We start from the raw sequence: 20954 nt of genomic DNA, 5'->3' as shown, positions 1-20954 counted from the left end.
CAGAGCAAAGCCATACAAACATAAAGAGGCTTTTGGGCCACAGGGAGTGTGTGTGTGTGTGTTTGTGCGTGTGTATGTGTGTGTGTGTGTGTGTGTGTGTGTGTGTGTGTGCTGTGCTTTTGAGTGTTTTTCTGTTTCTGGTTAGAGATCAGGAATCTTTAATTTAAAACCGAACATCCACACACATAATATCAGTCACACTAGAGTCTTAGACTCTTGGACTTTATAAATACAGGCATTAGTCTTTTGGCTGTCCATGCCTACAACTATTATGAACTTTGCTCAATGATTGCCACCCATCATTTTCTTTTTCCATCTCTATTTTGTGATGATTGTGAAGTCATGAGTTTAAACATGTGACTAAAGGACAGGAGGACATTTCCATTAGCAGATAATATAATATTGCAACGTATCTTTATACAAGGAATCGTATGATATCTTAAGAAAAGTTATTTGTACTTTTTTGTGTGTTTTCCTACAAAAGCAAGCAACAAGTGTCAATTTCCGCTTGTTACACACATACATAATACTTAGTTAGGTTAAAGAAGAGGACTGATGTAGAGACTACCTATACGGCTCTGTGGCAGCAAAGTGTCAATCACAGTAAGCCCGCCCTAAAGCATACTCCTCTTCATGGTCTGTTTGACTCTAAATGGAGCATCATTTACTAAATGAACATCATGCTGTGTTGAAGAAGACTTGAAACTAGCGACTGAGACCATAAACTCATGTTTAAAATGTTTACTGAGGTAATAAATCAAGAGAGAAGTAGAGTCATTTTCTCATAGACTTCTACACAATCTGAGGAGTCGCCCCCTGCTGGTCATTGGCTGTACTCGTCAGAAACGGAGGTTGCCGCCTGTGAATCACATACAAAAGTATTTCGTGGGATGTCTATAAATTGCTGCGCATTATTTTTCGTAGGTACAGCTACAAATGCTGGATGAGAACTGCCCTGATATCGAGACCCAACCGCTATTTACATGTGTTTTTTGGTATCTGCACTGCGTGTTTTAGTCATATCAAGGTTTATCCGTTCTACACGTTGTATGCTGATGTGACATTATGGCTTTAGAAACATTCAAGCACACACACACACACACACACACACACACACAAGCCACAATACCTGTTGGCTCCATGACTGACACGGTACCCCGGACCTCGTCACATTCGCGCTGCCTTGGTAGAAACGGCCTCTGTCGCTGAAACACGTCGCTGTTGGTACCAAACAGAAAGAATTCAGCATTCATACTATTTATTGAACGGATGAATTTGATTGACGTTTGTGTTCCACTTTAATCAGATTTTCAACTTACTCGTGATTTGATCTTTCTTGATGTCTGAAATGCAGAAAAGAGCAGATAAGACAAAAACATACATTTTGAGAGGAAGCGCAGCTGTCAAGCAGCACTGAGGGTCATTTCAGTACAGTTCCGATTATATTACAGAGCAAACATACCCACTACTACGCCTCGGCCCTTTAAAGCTTACAACGCGCACACAAGCTTGTAGCTGTGTATTTTGGCCCAGCTGAGTCAAACCCTTTTAATGACCTCATCAGTATCAGCGACCCGCAGCTTAGCGGGCCGGGATTCATTGGGCCAAAACTAACTGCACCCGGCAAACTCTTGCTTTTCTTTGACGTAACGCTCCATTTCTTTTTGGCTCTTATGCAAGATTGCTGTGATCAAGATTTTAGCAGCTTCTAGCAAATCAATTCAATTAGAATTGTTAGTTATTATATTATATATTATTATATTATATATAAAAGTTATTTATAACCCCTTTTCCAACTTGCTCCTCAGAGGACTCCAGGAAATTCTTCACATTCTGGATTATGTGCTTCTTTCTCTGGGGGGCGTTGGGGCAATCTTACCTACAAAAGGGACATGTGTGCAAGCGTCAGGGTCTGTGTGAAGACTCGGCAGGGCCTGACAGTTGGGCAGCAGTGAACTGGAGGCGAGGGACCCGGTGGCAGAGCTGAGGAAGCCAGACTGGACTGAACTGCCCTCGAGCATCAACCACTCCTTGTGGCAGTACAGCTCCTTCACTGCCAGGCAGTGTTCTCTGTTCAGTGAAAAGGAACAAGAAATAGAAGAAGATGCAACTTCATTCATTCAGTAATCCACTTATTCTTGTGCAAACAGACAGGGTGAGGGAGATGCCAACCTGCAGACGGGTTTGGGCGCTGGTCCCAACCCTGACGGGTTGCAGTCAGGGAAGGAAGAGTGGCAGAGCAGGGAGCGCGCCGCGGGGCTGCACAGCGCGCTGAGGCCCTCCAGCTCCGTCCACCAGCTCTGGACCAGGTACTCCTGCATGTCCTCGGGGTCCGAGAGGGAGGAGTTAAAGAACACCAGCAGGTCGTCTCGCAGGACGGAGCGGCACGCGTCGCCGCGGTACGCGCTGCAGTAGCCGGAGACGCCCTTGTAGAGTCTGCGTGGGAAGAAGAGACTCTCAGGTTGAGTTGCTTGACACACCGCAGCAGAGAGTTGGTGCATGTGTCTTTAAGCCCGCTGTTCTATGTCAGCACGACTATCTGTCTCCCAGCTCCAATGATTTTTTAAGTACTACAAAGTCCTCCAAAACACATAGGGGAAAGAAAACTATAATGATTCATGTCATTGATATTGACTTGGTACTGTAAATGGATCAAATAAGCGTACTCCAGGTAAACACGCATGACTGCAACTATGTATTGTACAGGAGCGGCCTGGACTTTATTATATTAAGTGTCTCGTGCATTGGCTCAGCTGATAGCTTAAACATTTACTGACGGGTGTTTATAGACATTCAATGAGGAAAGATGACACAATTTGTCCCGGCAGAAAGACATTTTTAAGATAAACACATTTCAAATATCTTGTTTTTTTATAGATAATTGCTGTATAGCGTTTATATCTATAGTATCTGTTCAGCACACTTTTTTCAGATTTTTACTTTGAGGATAAGCAGGTATGACAGTCTTTCTATGAGGGAGACAAGTTCGTCCATCCATGATCTAAACCCCTGATATCGACGGGGAGAGATGAGTCGACCCTGGACGGGTCGAATGAAAAACGAATGAAAAACAGTGAGAAATAGATCCCGACTATGGGTCCCCGGAGCAATCAGTCCTTTTCCACTTTTATCTCATTGATTAATCAATCAATGTATTTATTTCTTGTTGTGATATTGCTTCTTTTTTTTTTTTGCTTTGGCCCTTACTGTCTTTGCTGCAAGGTCTGGTAGGTGTGAAGGGATGGGAGGGAGGTGTGACTGTAAGAGGGATGGACGAGCAAAGTGTTCGTAAGGTGTGGAAATTGTGTTATGGGGTCAAAGGAGCGTGAATTGAATTTAAAGAATAAACTCAAACTGCTCATTTTTTCCGTTTGTGTACAAAATGTCTAGATATCGGGGGGAAAGGCATGGTGTACATCTGAAATATCTTCTTTAAAATCATCCAGATGTTGCTCACGGAAAAGGTTTGTAGATTTCTCGTATTGGACTTACATCCTGTCTGTCTGCCTGTCTGAGATCAGTCATACATAAACCTGTCTGTCAGTCCCTCTCTATCCGTCTTCCACTCTGTCTGCCTGCTTGATTTCCAGCTCTCATGTCTGTTTGTCCTCCAGCGTGGATCTGATCCACATTTCTGTCTGTCTGTCTCACACATCACCGATCTCTGCTGTCTGACCTGCACTCCTGTCTGTATACTGCAACACTTACAACCTCCAGATGTCGGGGAACTTGAAGCTGACTTGTGATTCTGTCAACCCCACCATGTCTTTCTTCTCTCTCTGTATGACTCTCTCTCTGTCTTTACATCCTGTCAATACGGTCCAGATGTGGTCATGGGTCGGAATATCATGTAAGATCTAACCATTAAGCCTGATCCTTTTGTTGGTCTGTGACCTGCAATTCACCGTCTCTTTCTTCTTTCTTACCTCAGAAAATCAGGCATCCCAAGGTCAACATTACCCCCTCTCTCTCTATCTGCAGTTACATAGTCCAGATGTGGTTACTGGGGTTGTGGTGTGGTTCAGCAAAGTTCAAATTCAGCTCACACCGTACGGGTGACTGACGGACCGGCTCCTGCTGAGCATTGCCGTCTATCGCCAGAGCTAAAATGCATATTAAAGCAAGCAACAGCACTTCTTCAACCACAGAGGGTTGTAGTGCCCGTATAGTATTCAGTTAAAGGCAATGTCCTGGAGGAGAGGAGGAAAACCTGGGGGGTAACAAAAGGTAACGAAAAAAAAGTTTATAGAAATAAGGAGCATTTGGCTTACCTCCACTCTATGGGGAAGTGGCAATATCCAGAAAATGCCGGTTGAAGAAACACAAGCAGGAGGAGAGGGGAGAAGAGAGGAGGAAAAAAGATCAAAATCAATCTCGGCAGGAGAAGAAAACCAACCATGGTGCTGCTCTCACTCGCTCATAGCTAGCTGTGAGGGACAACCAGGTGGAGGGACAGTGTGTGTGGTCGGAGAGGAAGGGATGTGTGTGTTTTTTCTAGGTGACTGTGGTCATGGGATGTGTGGCTGAGTGTGGCTTAGGTAGCAAATGGGGGGGGGGGGGGGACAAACAGCTGAAGCCACACAAAACACAATATAACTGGCAGCTAACACCGCAGCAGCGACCCTCCCCCTCTAACACACACACACAGATGTCAGCGTCGAACAGAGGATGAAAAAAAAAAGGGTGTCACTACCTGCGACGGTGACTCTGGCCGTTGCCTTGACGGTGTTGGCTCCGGCGTTGTGTCTGTTGGAGGCCAGACATGTGTACAGGGCCGGCTTGTTCGCCGTCACTTTAAGAACGGACAGGATCACCTCGCCCGTCAAAGTCTCATCCACGGATGCGCCCGAAATCTGGAAAATAACCACCCCCCCCCCCAAAACAAAATGAGATGAATGACAGCAGACAGGGTGTCATCATGCATCAGGACAAGTTACTGTTAAAAAAATGACACCATGAATACATCGCCTTCATAAGGAGTGTTGTGGAGTAGTGACCTACATGTACGTCAACTAGTTTAACCACATGTTGCAGTAGCTTGCTTGTAAATTCAACTATGTTCATATTGTTCAGTGCTCTCACACAGCGACAGCGTCATCATCTTCCTCTCAGCCTGAGGAAGACTCACCATGGACCATGACAAGGTCCACCGACAACACATGTTTTTACATGTGAGCCGTGCAAGCTGAGAGAAAAAACACTCCTTCCTGCACAGTTTATTTGTGTGAGATTTCGTGATAATGTTGTATCACATGTACCGTGTGAATTTTATTTTTATTTTGTTTTCATGACCATTTCTTTTTTGTAGTTTTAGTTAACTAAACTAGACGTATCCCTAGGATAGCTTTGCTATAGTGTTAGGTAATTGGTAGCTTTAAAGTAGTTTAATTAATTAAAGATTTACTTTTTTCGTCCACTTCTGGGCAGCAGAACAGCCCAAAAACACAACATTGACATACGACATATGATGTCGTGTCAAACGTATTAGGAGACCGTTTCCTATTCAAACCAAGAGACACAAAACAACATTAGATTTCACTGTGAGCTGTGTTTCTGTCCTCCTGACGAATGTACGTCTAATATTCTAGCTGCCAGATGCTCCACTGTGTTCACCAGCTAGTTGCTCACATTGCCCGTCTGGCGTTTGTTGCTAAGCAGGAAGTAGGGCAGCACATCTGAGAGCAGACTTTCCAACCTCAGTATTTATTGTTGGAACTTGTATTTGAAGTGGCAGGACGTTACGGATAACCAGGTGAGAATTTGGTAAAATATCTCCAAAGAATATTACCGAAGAAATGATGTCCCAGGATGATTATGCGTTTGGTTGTATTCAGATCACTCAGAGACTCAGAGAACAGAACTGAGCTTTATCTGATGAGATCAAGCAGTCTATCCATGTAATAGCACTCTTTAACAGATGATGGCGGTAATGGAAACATTTAATTGTGAACAGATTATGAAAATAGGAAAAATCTGTCCTCTGAATCTTCCATCATAAAATGAATAATTAAACATTGGTAAAGTGTTCATACACTGATTGTATTGCAGTCTCATGGGTGTTGAGTTGATAAAATGAAGCGCATACAGTGAGCTATGTGTCTGGCATTAATACAACCGCCTGTGATCATTTACAAATTTAAAGATTCTCTGGTATTCACACTGGGCGGATGGAACCAGATGAAATGCCATTGTTGTTTTTGGTTTCTGTATCGACACATAACTTCCACAAATATATAAATGATATATGGGAGAGAGAGTAGTGTGTGTGTGTGTGTGTGTGTGTGTGTGTGTAGGTGTGTGTGTGTGTGTGTGTGTGTATGGGTGCTGATGTGCGATGTCTATATTTGAAGTTGTGTCTGACACCCTCCTGTTTTTTGGGACGAGCTCGATCCAGCCTCGCTGAAATTAATTAACGACCCCAACAAGCTGCCAGAAAAGCAGCTCACACAGTCATTTTAATCAGCACACACAAATATTATTTACAAGCATAATGGGCCTGTAATCACTTTGTAGCTAGCACCCAAGACTATTAAATCCCCAGACGTTGTGTGGTGTTTGTCTGCCCGCATTGGCATGCATGATAACATATCTGCTGCCTGGTTGAAAAAAACAAAAACAATCCAGGTTTGTGGTCAAATGAGTAATTCAATGTCCATGATTAAAAAAAAGAATTAAAAACTTAAAAAAACATTTAGATCAGGATGCCAGAGGTTTACAGAGGTGGAGTGGAGATTGTAACAACACAAACCAAAAACCAGAGCAGTGATGTCAGTAAACATGAGTTTATGGTCTCAGTCTCTAGTTTCAAGTCTTCTTCAACACAGCATGATGTTCATTTAGTAAATGATGGTCCATTTAGAGTCAAACAGACCATAAAGCAGAGTGTGCTATAGGGCGGGGCTACCTTGTGATTGACAGGTTGCTAACACAGCGTTGTCCGGTCTGGGAGTCGTCCGTGTTTTCGTCTTCGAACTTTAACCCTTTCACGGTGTGTTTTCAAATGAACAGGAAGTTAGTCGTCAACTTTTTGGTTCCCTAAAAATGTCTTATTCAGCGTTTGGTTGCACCACCCTCTCGTGTCACTTCTGGTTGCAAAAAATAAAACAAGGTCCGGCATAAAAAACAACATTCCAAAAGCCAGAATGTCGAGGCAGTCCTCAAACCAAGGGGTGAGGTCACAGTGACTTTTTCTACTTCTGTTTTGATCAACATCATAATAAGCTTTCATCACTCACAGACTACCGGAACAGTGATGACAAAAAAAGGTATCTGCTAACAATTTATCAAGTTCTTTCAGGGCCCAACCCAAAAATAGATTCTGACTGGCTGCCGCTTGAGTAAATATTGACTGAGTGACTTATTGAATTAGGAAAAGCCTCTGTCTTCTTTCTGTCTGCTTTCTGTTGATTTGTATCAAGGTTGGAACTTTTTTACAGTACTGTCCCCAACTGTCCCAGAGACAGAGAGGACACCCTTCGGACCCATTTACTAGCGACCGACAGAAATTCAGACAGCTAACACCGGCCTCAACTGATGGGCCAGAAAATAAGCTTTCAAACAATACATTTGTTGAGTGAAGGTGAATGGCATCGGCATCGTTGCTTTCTAACTTGGCCAACTGACCCCACTCTCCCCTACAGACTGTGATTGTAGCGCATCAACTGAAATCTGAATAGAGCATTCTTTCTTCCTTTCTTGGTCTGATACGTGAACTTTTCTCCCACAGGAAGAGGAGAATTCACTCTCCTGGTGTTTCAATTCAGTTTAAAAAAAAAAAGAAATCGTTTGCACTCGGCATGAGTCATGATTAATGTCTTCTCCTTAAGCATTGCATGTGGTTCGAACTGCAAGGGCGGATTACAACCAAACCTTCACAGTGACTCACATGTTACAACGTATAGTCAGTAGATCATTAGCACGGATCACAGCAATTGGCACTCTGGGTCTCAAAAGCAGTTTGAGTTATGTCGTTTATTTAAAACATTCATCAGCAGGTACCTTTGTTCAACCTCTTGTAGTTATCTTCCTTTGCATGACCTTAACATAGACCAGCCCTCTGTGCCAGCTTTGTATCCCAGTGAGACCACCTTACATGGCCGGGCTGTCGGAGCCCAGTTTAATGCAAACCATTCATTGCGAACCCCTGATCAAAGCCCATGACACACATGTGACACAGCCATCACCGGCTAAATGCAAGGCAATCTCTTCAATCCTCTGTCACCCTAATGAGAATTCCCCTGCTGTTTATATCGCTGATCCCGCGGCTAAATCATTTAAATTGACTGTGTGAAGGAGTGAGACAGAAAGAGAGAGAGAGAGAGACATCCAGGGAGAGGGAGAGGGTAGAGCGAGGGATAAGTGGGTCATTTCTTGTGCGTTTGCAGCACAGTATGTGCGTGTGGATTAGTGTTCCTCGTGTCCCGGTTTCCCCCCCGCTCGCCCCTTGCTCGCGTGACCAGGTTACTATGAAGTTTGGCTTCTGTGTTTATGATCTTAATTGTTTTATCTATTGAGCCACATGGACATATTAATAACACCACTGAGCGGTACGGTGCCCGGTGTCCCAAACAAGAAGAACATCATATTAGTTTAGACCACATGGCCCCAAATAGACCACAACAAATGGGTATGCTTTAGGGCGGGGCTACCTTGTGATTGACAGGTCACTACCACGGCGTTGTTCGGTCTGGGAGTTGTTCATGTTTTCGTCTTAGAGCTTTAACCCTTTCACAGTGTGTTTTCAGTTGAAATGGAAGTTAGTTGTAACCCTTTTCGGTTGCCTAAAAGTCTCATTAGCTCCACTCTCTAGCGTCCCTTCTGGTTGCAAAAAAACAAAAACAAGATGACGACAGAAAAATAAACATGATTCTGAAGGCCAAAATGTTGAACTTGAGGTAGTCCTCATGGACCCCATAATCCTTGAACGTGAAGTGCAGCTGCACCCCCCCCCCCCCCCAAATAGACCATAAAGAGAGATCCACTGGAGGACTGGTAGAGGACAAGTAATGGATTTGTTTCTAAATGAGTCACTGTATTCATGCGGTAACTTGGTGCGTCTGCTTCTGTCTCTTTGGATTTGCCAGACAGCTATAGGCAGCTGTTCGCTGCTAATTTGACAAAAGCGGACAAAGCTACTGTGTAGGTTTCCAGATCCATGCAACGGTACGTGGAGATTTCACGGATAAAAAACTCAACGTGAGTATTTTCCTCAGACTGCGATGCGTACTGGTCGCTCCTGACTATCTACTCTGTCATCGTCGGAGCTTTCCCATTACGCAGGGCTCCGCGGCTGACAATGTGTCACAATGTCAAGCCGCGCGATGACATTTCTCTGATGCTGGCTGTGCGGACTGACATCTGAGACGGACTCAACGACCCACGCAGAAGGAGACAACCGTGAGATCACAAGCATTTATGAGAGACAGTGGACGTGGACGGAGGGATGGCCAGATGGAGCTACCATAAATAATGTTTTTTCCCTTTGGAAAAATTCAGTGGAGAGCTTTAGTGTGTCATTATATGTGGTTTAGATGCTTTTTGACCCCTTGGGGATACATCAAAAAGAAGATACAAGCCGAAATGAACCAGCATCTGTTATATTGGTCAAACCCATCAAACACACACACTGAACCTGAACACTCACCGTGTTCCCGTTTTCCAGCCAGGTGATGGAGGGGATGGGATTCCCCGTGGCATTACACTCCAAAGAAATCTGGCTTCCGTACGCTACCCGCTTCTCCTTGGGAACCCGCAGGATTCGTGCTGGAGCTGAACTCACGCACACACAACACACAGACACACGATATATTGCAACAAATCAATTATATTATAAAAGAGACATACTGTACCAAGAACAGTCAGTGAACCTGTGTTAAAATGCATACCCTGGACCTCGATGGTGACAGGCTTTGAAAAGGCCAATCCAAAGCTATTCCTGGCCACACAGCGATACTGTCCTGCATCCTCCTTCTGTATCTGATGGATCTTCAATGCACCGTAGTCAAGAATGGTAACACGGTCACTGACCTGGCAGAGAGGAGACCATTTTTATTGCTTTGTTTCAAAGATGGAATTGATTTCTCCACATTTGTATTCCATCATGTTTGTATCCGATTCTATGGGACAATAGAAACCAAGCCCCAAAGAAGAGATGGTCCTCTATGCTTACAAACAGCACTCACTCCCTCCCAGTCCAGGTCAGACCCACACAAACATTGGCACCATGTTGCTAAATCTATGAAACATCTCATGTGGCTGGAAAACGTCCCTTTGCCAATGCTGTACACGTCAGTGAAAGAAAGTGCATACTTTGATGAGCTCGTCATCTTTGAGCCAGGTGACATCCGGTTTGGGGTTGCCGAGGGTAACGCAGGGCAGCACCGCTTTGGATTCTACCAGAAGGGTGACGTTGGTAGGATGGCGTTTGATCTGTGGCTCTGGCGGAAGGGGACGGACAAGACAGAATTGTTTAGAATCATCAAATTATTCAATTATTTCAGAAAATCTGAAGACTCCAGCATGACAAAAAAGCGAGGGACACAGCAGACATACTCATCTTGAGCTGCAGAGCCCCGCAGCTCTTGGCTGCCTCTCCGATGCCGTTAGTGGCGAGGCAGCAGTACTCTCCATTGTCTGTCTCTCTCACGCGAGGGATGCTTAGCATCTGTCCCTGCTCCCTGGTAATGTACCGGGGGTCATAGTACCTGGTGGGACAAAAAGGACGGTGAAAACAGAGTGTGACTGTGAGTGGGAGAGACCAATGGACTTTTTACCATACTTTAAAATGTCTGGGCTTTAGAAATATGCTTGTTAGACAAAGGCCGAATATGAACCTTACACGGAACAATCAGTGCATAAGTGACGACCAATATCTGCACCTGGCAATATTTAGAAATTATACTTGTGCAAATACCTGCACAAATATTAGCATTGTGACAGTCAAAATGAGTAGCTAATCTTATGTGGTATGTAAGTTGAGGAGTCTCAGCCTACTTCTTTATATCTTGTCAGACGGCAGTAGGGTGAACCAACTGTTACTGGGGTGGGTGATGTCTTTTTTATAACCTTTGGCCTGTTGTGTTTCAAGTTATGTCAGGTTAGGCCATACCTAACAGCTTTTGTTTTTGATCACTTTAACATAACCATAGCCTGGGGATGGCGATGTGGCAGCTGTTTCACCATTTTGAGGTTAGCCTTGTAATGGCAAGCAAATACTGAGACAAGAACTGAAAACACAATATCACAAGATTACTCACAAAATGTGATGTTCCTTTTTGTGAAAGAGTATTTTGCACCAAATATGAAGCCAGAATAAAGACAAAGTAAATCCCAGATTACCTTTTGAATCTTTTGTCATTTGCGTGGTATAGTCCTTAATGAACCTACAAGAGCGGACTCCTAGATGAATGCTCTAGTTGAAAGAGGTCAAACTTACATGATTGGGTGGTTGTTCTTGGTCCAACTGATGTCAGCACGGGGGCGGGACTCCACCTCACAGATGAAGGTGGCGTTGTGATCCAGCAGTACATCCAATGTCTCTAATAAGGTGATGATGCGAGGCGCTATGTGGTGAACATGTGAAGAAAACACAACGACTTTTGTTACAAGACCCATTACAGTATTTGGAAAAAGGGATTTGATGCTGGAATGTTTTGATTTCCTGTCCACCGTAGTACGCGGACATCGCATTTGGCTGAGTGTGCCTTTGAGCTGAATCCCAGCTGCAGCTTTTCAACTAAACTATTTGACATTCTTGGCATTCCTTTTCTAGCTAGAGTCATCTGTTTCCACCATCCAGCTATGACTAACGGGACCAGATCAGAGGTTTGTAACAGCTTTGGCCCCCCGATTAGAGCAGAAGAGGGTGACTTTGAGGGGGGGGGGGGGGGGGGGGGGGTTGCAATGTTGTGTAAAGTATGGAGAAAGAGAAGAAGAAAAAGATTAGAGGGAAGAGAGGACGACAGAGAAGGAGAGACATGTAGTTGAACTCGAGTTTTCCGCGTTATTTTTTATTTTTCTATTCAAGCAGAAGTTGAATCAAGGACGTTTCAATTCAATGCTCATGGGATAGGCTCACACTCTGTTCTCCGCTATCTTGTTTCGACAGATGGTCTTTGTTAAAAGGAGAGCGAGTAAATGACCAGTTCTGTGGGTTAGGGTTATACAAGCCATTAGAAACACCTGTTCTTTTCCATGATATGAACCAGCTGAATCCAGAGTAAAGAAGCGATCGATATTAATTCATCCAAAAGAGAGTTGAAGGAAAAAAGGAGAAGAGGGATTATTTTCAAGTGAGAGAAGATTAAAAGGAAAGTATAAGTAAGCTGGTCTTTCTTACTCTGGGTGAATATATTGAGTAGAAGGGGAGTAAAAACAAAAGAAAAGACATGTTCAAAGGGAAAAGGGATGGAGGGAGATAGTAGCAGCACATGGGGGCGAGGCAGCAACTGTTTATATGTGGATTCAGATCAGAGACCTACGGCTCGCCTTGAACTTTGTGTGAACTAAGAGGAGAGGAAGAGGGAAAATAGAAAACAGGAGACAAGAGAAGGTAAGATCAGAGGAGGGGAAAGGGAACAGAGAAGATAAGGAGAGGAGAATAAAGGAATGGATTAGGGTTTAAGGAACATTATGCTTGCTTTTTTGTCTCTTGTGAAACACACAATTTCGCAATAACATAGCCGGAAACGACAGCCCGCTTCCACGACCCTGACCTCAGGTCACTGCTGCTGTTTAGCTGTGTGTGATGGATAGGGAGCTACTGTAAATCATAATGAGACCCTGGCATGGTGTTAAAACAGGGTTTTAAACACTGGGATGATAATTTATTGCTGAGGTTAAAGTAAGTTGAAATATCTCACTTGTGTACGCTTCATTAAAGGGCCAGTGTGTAGCATTCCGGGGGGGATCTATTAGCAGGAACGAAATATAATACTCATAATCATGTTTTCATTAGAGATTAATCACCTCCTTCATATCTCCATTGGGAGCCCTTAGCGTTTTTATTTTACATGCATAGACTGTAAATAAGAAGGGGACGTAGTCATCGTAACGTCATCCATTGGTTTGTGGACTGCCGTTATGGAGCCTAGAGTCCGACAATTTCACCGTCATCATCTTGGATTACAGCCGTTGCCATGTTTTTGGCAACAAATGAATGTAAATTATCATATTTGGAATGCAAAGGAGTGACGTATAGTTGCCGTATACGGCTCTGGTAGCGACCTGTCAATCACAGTAAGCCCTGCTTTATAGTCTATTTGAACCATAATTTACTAAATGAACATCATGCTGTATTGAAGAAGACTTGAAACTAGAGATTGAGACCATAAACTCATGTTTACAATGTTTACTGAGGTAATAAATCAAGTGAGAAGTAGAGTCATTTTCTCATAGACTTCTATACAACCTGACTTCTTTTTGCAAGCGGAGGAGTCGCCCCCTGCTGGTCAGCAGAGAAAATACAAGTTTTAGGACACTCCCGCATCTGTTTGCAATCTGCAACCACACCTCTAAATGCCTCCAAATCCTACACACTGTGCCTTTAAGTCTTTTCATGTATGCAGTCTAAAATCTTCTTTTTAGTCATTTTTAGTCATGGCTCTATGGAGGGCACCATTGGTCTGTCGAATCACCACTTGACTGAAATATCTCGACTATTGGACGGATTGTTATGATTATTATTGTTATTATATTTTTACAGATATTTATTTTCCCCAGAGAATCAATCCCAATGACTTTGGGGATCCCAAGACTTAAGTGCCACTAGCAAGTTCACATTTTTGTCTTTTGATTAACTACTGGAAGGATTGCTGTGAAATTTGGTAGAGATACATGGTTCCCAGAGGATGAATCCTAATGACTTCGATGAAGACTTTTCTTCAAGCGCCACGATTTGTTACTGAGATGGATTTCCATCCATGTCCCGCTCAAGATGAATTTTGATAGACTTTTTCACCTAGCGCCATCATCAGGTCAGAACATTTCTCTATTCGATACTTTGGTTTATGACCAAATACTTGCAAAACTATGAAGACGCTCCCATCAGCCTTCGCTGTGCGTTGCAAAATTAGAACGCTACCAAAAATAAGATCGGGTTGTTTTTTTTAGTGGGTTTGTTGCTTAATGTGTTTTTTTTCTCCCCACAATGTTGCTCTTGCAATTGCCAATATTATGTCTGAACAGGCGGACACCATCTGAAGGGCGAGGGCTTCGCTGCCGCCCATGTTCAGCCACATGTCTCATTGTTTAGAGCAAACAAGAGCCTCGCCAGGATTTCACCTTGGGAGAGGTTCTTGTTATGAAATGCTGTTTGGACACCAGAAGTGATACAGTGCTGTTAATAAGGGCTTCAGAAGAGTTACAGTGGTCACATCTGGCCTCTACTGTACGGATTGCAAAAGCCTTCTCGATCCAAACCAAGTGCCTCTCATTCTCACTCACTTTCCTGTATTTTTCCTGTTTGTGTGTGTTCATTATAGATTTGTATATTGTCATTTTCATGTACGTGTAGGTCCTAAAATGAAGGTAAAACCCTGAGATATTATAGCCAACAAGTGAATGTGCATATTAGTCATTTTGTCTTAGCTATTATTTTCTACTGATTAAACAAAAACGTTACAGTGAATTAGCAGACGCTTTTATCCAAAGCGACTTACAATTCAGATTGTGTCGCGTTTCTCCACCGTAGGCACAGCTACGGGAGCAACTTATCTAATCGCTCTGTCAATTGTGCTCCTGCAAAATGCCTACAGCACATGCCATTCATGTTTCCATTGTTGATGCCTTTCTCTGCAATGACCACTGAATAAATATTTTTCTCTCAATCTGTAATGGCATCTTTTTCTGTGTTTTATTTCCTCCCGTATTCATTCGGCCCCTGTCGACCCTTTTTCTTTCCGGGAACAGAGGCCTGTAACGTGTAACATCCCTCCGTGTTTGCTTTTGATTTGCAGTTTGTCCTCTAGGTTTTTTCCACAACTTTAACCAAATGGTAAACAAACGTTCCCTTCCGATTCTATCACGCAGACCATGACACATGTTTCTTTTACGCGATTGTTTCTAGTTTGACCACAATGATAGAAACACAAAAATAGTATTGTTCTCGTGGCAACATCAGGGGCTCAGATGTCTGCAGGGGAGTCGGCCGTTGTTTGTAGTGGTTTCGGCTCAAACGCAGACACCCCCTTTAAGCCATCATGCTGCATTTAAATGCAGAAGTGGTCTTGATTCATCCCGCGAGAACATACTTTACAACACTGACTGAAAGCATTATGTGGATAATTACAAAATACGTCAAAAATCTTGATTGTGACCGAGGAGTCATTTTGGCTCACGCTGTCGCCAGGTCGTTTAACAGAAAGAATGTAACGCTTGAAACTTGAAAGCCGTCTCATTCACAGCGACTTGAGGTGCCAACGAGACAGATGTCCTTCTTTTCAGGGACACATGATAACGATCAACATCCATTGTGTTTGTTTGCTCCGACTCATTTTTAATGACATAGAACAGAGCTAATGAAAGCCAACACAACACACAAATCCTTTTGTGTCATCCATCTCAGCTTTTGCGCAACTGACCCGCGCCCCGACACCACAACAAAGAGCCAATACAAATTAAACAATAATAATAACAACGCTGTTTTACAGCACTTCTTTCAAAATATTTGCAGCTTGTAAATCTGTGTTCAATCAAGCCGTTCAACTCGATGTTAAAATAAACACATTTTTTTAAGTTCAGTCAAAAACATTTTTTGCATTTAAAGCAATAGTTCCACATAATGGAAATGCACTTGTTTGCTTTCTTTCCTAGAGTGCTGTGAGAAGATGGATCTGGTATCGATCTCATGTCTGCGGGTGAAGATGCTAGAAGCCTGGAGGTGTTGCGGGGGAGGAAGAGGGAGGAAGCAAGGGGGGGGGGGGGGGGAGCTAGCACCGGCTCTTTACAAAAGTTAAAAACAACTCAGGACTAATTATCACATATCCTGCTTGCATAACCGGTACATTAATATACATTTTAAAAAAAGTGAACTGATTTGGAAAACATTGTTGCATTTTTAAACAGCGGTAAAGTGTTTTTGGTCGATGAGTACATTTTATTTTCTCATTCCTTTTGTACGAGTCATTGCTGACAGGATGCTGTATGGACCAACACGATCAGTGCCGTCCACAGTCTGCTGTTTACTGACAGATTACGCACAAGCACATCGTGGTCTGCCAAAGCCCAGCCCTGCGCCATGGCAACCCAACCCGGCTACAATATCTGCCCGGCCCAGAATGTGGCAGCATCTAAGCCACCTGTTTCCTGCTGAGCCAATCTGTAGCATGAACTCTACATATAAAAGATGTAGTGTAGTGTCATGCGACTCTAAAACTGTGCCAGCCTTTTGATATGGTAACGCGAGGCCGAACTCACTGCTGCTGCATAAAATGCTTAAGTGGACCATGAGAAGTCCTTTTTTCTTATCATTTCTGGAGCTCTTTTACTTTCATACGGCAAAAGAGATGAGAGCCACTGCAGTTTGTTAAAGTTTACGAGTTCTGTTGCGAAAATACAGGTTGTATGGTGCCCGCTGAACACAACAGGTTCTGATTATATTTGCCCACGTTCATTGCAGCCGAGGTGGAGGCGAATCGGTTCCTGAACACATTTACAACAGCCCGCTATCAGAGGATATGCCAGAGTTGTAGGCAGGATATAAGTTTAGTCACATTTACACTGTGCAGGCCTATAAACACCTTCTCCTTCTCCCTGCATGTGGTGGAAAACAGGTGATCTCAGTATGTGGAGAAAACCTGCGTCCTCTTTAGGAAAACATCTTTGCAGAAGATAGACTACAGAATGCTCTTTCGGAGATATATCTTTTCCCTCATTCATTGTTGCCTTTAGTACGTACATGTTCTGAGGCATTCTCTTCTCATCCTTGTCCTTTTTCCCCCCTCCTTCTGTTATTCTGTTTTTGACACAATCAATATTTGTACACAGCTTCTGTACACCTCTATGAATTAAAGAAAGGTATAGCCCACAAAATGACAACTTGTGCTAAAGAAGACCAATGGAAACCTCGCTCACCTCTCTGTATCCCGTAAGCCGAGGTGACCACAAGCAGCAGAAAGACTGACATGGTTTCCCCGACCTTCATCCTGGCTCTAGAAAGGTCCTTTAACAGGTAGCCTACACAGAATGAGCAGAAAGGAAGTGGGTCAGATCCCCATGGCAGGTAAAGGAGACGGTCTCGTTGGTTCACTTGTTGTGTTCCTTTCACTGTGTGCGTCTCAGCCAGGGACAGCCATGAGCTCTGTGCTCGACGAGGACCAGCCCAGTGTGTGTGTGTGTGTGTGTGTGTATGTGTGTGACGGACAGTGACAGCTGCTAGCTGTCCTTATGTACAGTCACTCAGGTTTTGTAGCTTTGCTCAAAGCTCCTCAGGCTCCGGTGCTGGAGAGCTATCCTCACCCACAGTGATCGACAACAACAGTGTTTATTCAACGCAGCACACGGAAACAGAAGTCAAAACACACGGAAATAGATAACTTCACTGTAATAATAACAATAGTAATAGTAATCCACTTCTCATTTACTGTTGTTTTGCTGTCACATATCCCTGATTCCTTTTTTTGCACAAACTGTAGTCCAAGTTGCTACGGTGTGTAAGACAGATCTTTACCCTATATAGGACACAAAGAGAACAAACCAACTGCAGAGAACAGCCACATCACCCCGTAAAGGGAGGTTACCAAATAAAGTAAGTTCTAATACATATAAATTACAAAGTGTTAGCAGCATACTATACATATACAGTAGGTCTGTATCTTCATTTGTCACTAATACGCAGACTTATACGCAGATAAACAACACTAAGGATTTGTGTAAAGAACACACTATGCATTCTTCACAAGCAAATGTACACCCAGGCATGTTCCAACTCTCTACTTAACATGTATTCACTGTTACATGTTGACACACACACACACACACACACACACACAGAGAGAGTCCAGGAGGCAGCCTTTGTGTCCACCTGTTGCCTGTATGTCCTGTTTTATTTTGGGAAAGGAATGGCATTTCAGTTCATTTGCTCCTCATCCGCGTGCTGCTTTGGATGGAGTCGACTATTGTACTCCCACAGCAGGCACGGTTACACATTGTTATTTAGGGGGGTAAAAAGAAAAAGGTGGTTGTGTGAGGTTGCCATAAATTATGTCAGGCAGGCAGTTGTCTTTTGTCATGTCACGTGACAAAGTTGGAGGATTTTGTCTCTTGCCCAGTGTTTGTCTTTTAATGTCCTTTCCTCTTAATCCCTATCATGCTGTGTATGTGATAAAAAATCTCCCTCCATCTTCGTTGGTTGGATTAAACAATACACACATGCATGCTTCAATATAAATCAGACCGGTTGCAGTATGTGATGTTAGCAGCTCTTTCGTTGATAATACTGCACTCCACTGGGTGGTGCTGTCATTCAGGGTATATACTTTATTCAATATATTATGGGGAAGGGGGGGTGTAGCATAACAGTGTCAAACTGCTACTTTGCCTGGGACCTCTGACTCAGCAGTATTCTTCTGGTACACTGATGCTCTGACTCCCTCTGCTGACACAGAAATGAACTGCAAATACATTAAAGCACAGCATCACACTGTTTAAGAAAAGGCATTGCTAAAATTATGTTTTTAAGAGTTATTTAAATGAAGATAAAGAGCTGGCTTGCCTGATCTTCCTCTGTCAGAGTCCAGGGGCCACGAGGCCCCGTCTCCTCTGGTTTTCAACCTTACTTAGAAATAGAGACCGAACAGAGGATCTCAGGAAGTCAGAAATATAGTCAGGTGCCAATTCCATTCATGCCTTGTAGGTGATTCATAACATTATAAAGTGATTTGCAGATAAAAGGAAATTGAAATGTTGTGAGGATGAATGAAGCAGGATTGGACACGACACCAACATTTTACGATGACGCTCAGGATTGTAAGACCACGTCCCTGAGTGAGACGAAACTCAGAAGAGTCTGAACTTCTAATAATAACTTCGGATTTATTTGATTTTAACCCAAAGAATGTCTGAGATAAGTTGTTATCTTCTGTGAGACGAACCTGTAGTTCGATCAGTTGCATGATGTTACTTGAATCGAAGTATAGATCTTAGAGTAATCTGCATAAAAATGATAACTGATATGCTGCAGAAATAGTTGAGCCAAGGTAACATGTAGTAAGGAGAATAGTAAAGGACCGAGCACTGGTCCCTGTGGTGCTCCGTGCCAGACATTGTTGTGGAGGCTGTACAATCCTCTACAGTCACACAAAATGTCAGAGGGACAGGAATAAAACCTTGTCACCTCGATATTTAGATGATCAAGATGAAGATCTTGTCACTCTGTATTTATTCTACATGCACAGAGGAGGCAGATTCCTCCTTTAAACTCACTGGCTTGCCTAGACACATCTGAGTGCTGCTGCTACACCTGTCCTGGTTTGGCATCCATCAAACAATCAGCATCATGACTGGGGTGCCTTTGATTGAACCCAATTGCTGTGCATTGGATGTCTGTCCTCAGGAAGCCCTCCTGGATCATTTCTCTCTTTATTCTCCTGTATGAAGCTGCAGCTGTTATCCGATAGGACCAGCTGCACGCTATCTAGTCTACAATGCTGCTACTGGTGGCCTCCCAGTTCAGAAAGCTTTCTTTAGTGAGCAAATATTTAATAACTGAGGTCTCGGTTTTCTAGAGGTCTAGGTTTCATATTACCATTGTTCCTACATCATTTCACTGTCTTCATCTGAGATTTGATGAACGACGTGCTACACATACATACACAAAATTGCAATCCACAAATTGTTACAGTCCAATCAGCTTGGGGAACTTTCTCGATCTATAAATCCTGCTTGCTGCGTTTAGACTTTTCATGCATATACTGTACTTTCAGTGCTTCTCAAAGTTGGGCCTGTCTCACTCTGCCAGGGGGTCTGCGAAATATGTTGCTATCAATTATAAAATGTAGTCGTATCGTTAAAAAGTATCTACAGATGGGGACCATTTCTGCCAATGAATCAAACAAGTCGTGACCATTAATCCCACCCATGTTAGCTTTGGGCTACTAGAAACTTTGATAATCTGTTGTGATTACTTCATAGCAAACTTCACTGTTGCTGCTGCTTAGCTTGGCCATCTAACTAGCTGGCGAGCATGAAGAAATAATTATGAAGCAAGGGCTTGTAGGGGCGACTGTGGCTCATTGGTAGAGTAAGGTCGTCCTGAGGATGGACAGTTCGATCCCCGGCTCTGCTAGTCCATGTTGATGTGTCCTTGGAAAAGACACTTAACCCCAAATTGCTCCCGTAGCTGTGCCTAAGGTGTATGAATGGGTATGAATGTTAGTTAGAGTCCTGGTGGGCAGGTTGCAACTTGCATGGTAGCCCCTGCCATCAGTGTATGAATGTGTGTCAATGGGTGAATGATGACATGTAGTGTTAAAGAGCTTTCAGTGGCCGAAATACCAGAAAAGCGCCAGACAAGTACAACTCCATTGACCAATTATAAAGCCTCAAAAAGCTAAATTGAGAAGTTATGAATTAAGAAGATGGGGGACCAAAGTATCAACGTGATTTGTTTCTGTTCATCACTATCAATCAGGTCTGAAATGTTTTAGAATACAAATAGTTCCAGGGTGTCCTTGGAAAACATGACAGACATTGTATGTTGCAGTGGCGGGCCTTCAGTGCTTTCCTGCAGCTGAAACACCACCTAATAATCTCTTTATGACGCGCAAGCTACGGTTATTTGTTTCTAGGGGTGTAACAATACACGTATTCGTATTAAACCGTTCGGTACGAGGCTTACGAACCGAACAATTGTGGTATGTACAAAACATAGGTTTTGGGGATTTGTGGGCTGGATTTGTGGGCGTTCCCTCTTAACACCCATGCTTTTGACAATCCATGAGGAATTATTTCATCCAAAA

The 20954-nt window shown here is 43.3% G+C and overlaps 1 protein-coding gene across 1 annotated transcript in view; it reads right to left on the bottom strand.

The window, feature by feature from the left end:
- The window catches only part of musk (muscle, skeletal, receptor tyrosine kinase), a 29018-nt gene extending 11751 nt beyond the window's left edge, over window positions 1–17267 (bottom strand). The window contains exons 1-11 of the mRNA XM_079179399.1: window positions 17071–17267; window positions 11435–11561; window positions 10552–10703; window positions 10309–10436; window positions 9885–10026; window positions 9644–9768; window positions 4691–4853; window positions 2173–2440; window positions 1880–2070; window positions 1320–1343; window positions 1130–1218 (exon numbers count right to left, since the gene is read on the bottom strand). Of these exons, the coding sequence (XP_079035525.1) occupies window positions 1130–1218; window positions 1320–1343; window positions 1880–2070; window positions 2173–2440; window positions 4691–4853; window positions 9644–9768; window positions 9885–10026; window positions 10309–10436; window positions 10552–10703; window positions 11435–11561; window positions 17071–17140 (1479 nt within the window). The 5' untranslated portion in view covers window positions 17141–17267. The remainder of the gene's footprint in view (window positions 1–1129; window positions 1219–1319; window positions 1344–1879; window positions 2071–2172; window positions 2441–4690; window positions 4854–9643; window positions 9769–9884; window positions 10027–10308; window positions 10437–10551; window positions 10704–11434; window positions 11562–17070) is intronic.
- Window positions 17268–20954: the final 3687 nt, after the last annotated feature.

The sequence above is a fragment of the Pholis gunnellus genome (assembly GCF_910591455.1).
Source record: "Pholis gunnellus genome assembly, chromosome: 18".
Classification (NCBI taxonomy): domain Eukaryota; kingdom Metazoa; phylum Chordata; class Actinopteri; order Perciformes; family Pholidae; genus Pholis; species Pholis gunnellus.
This window is presented reverse-complemented; position numbering and strand designations above follow the sequence as displayed.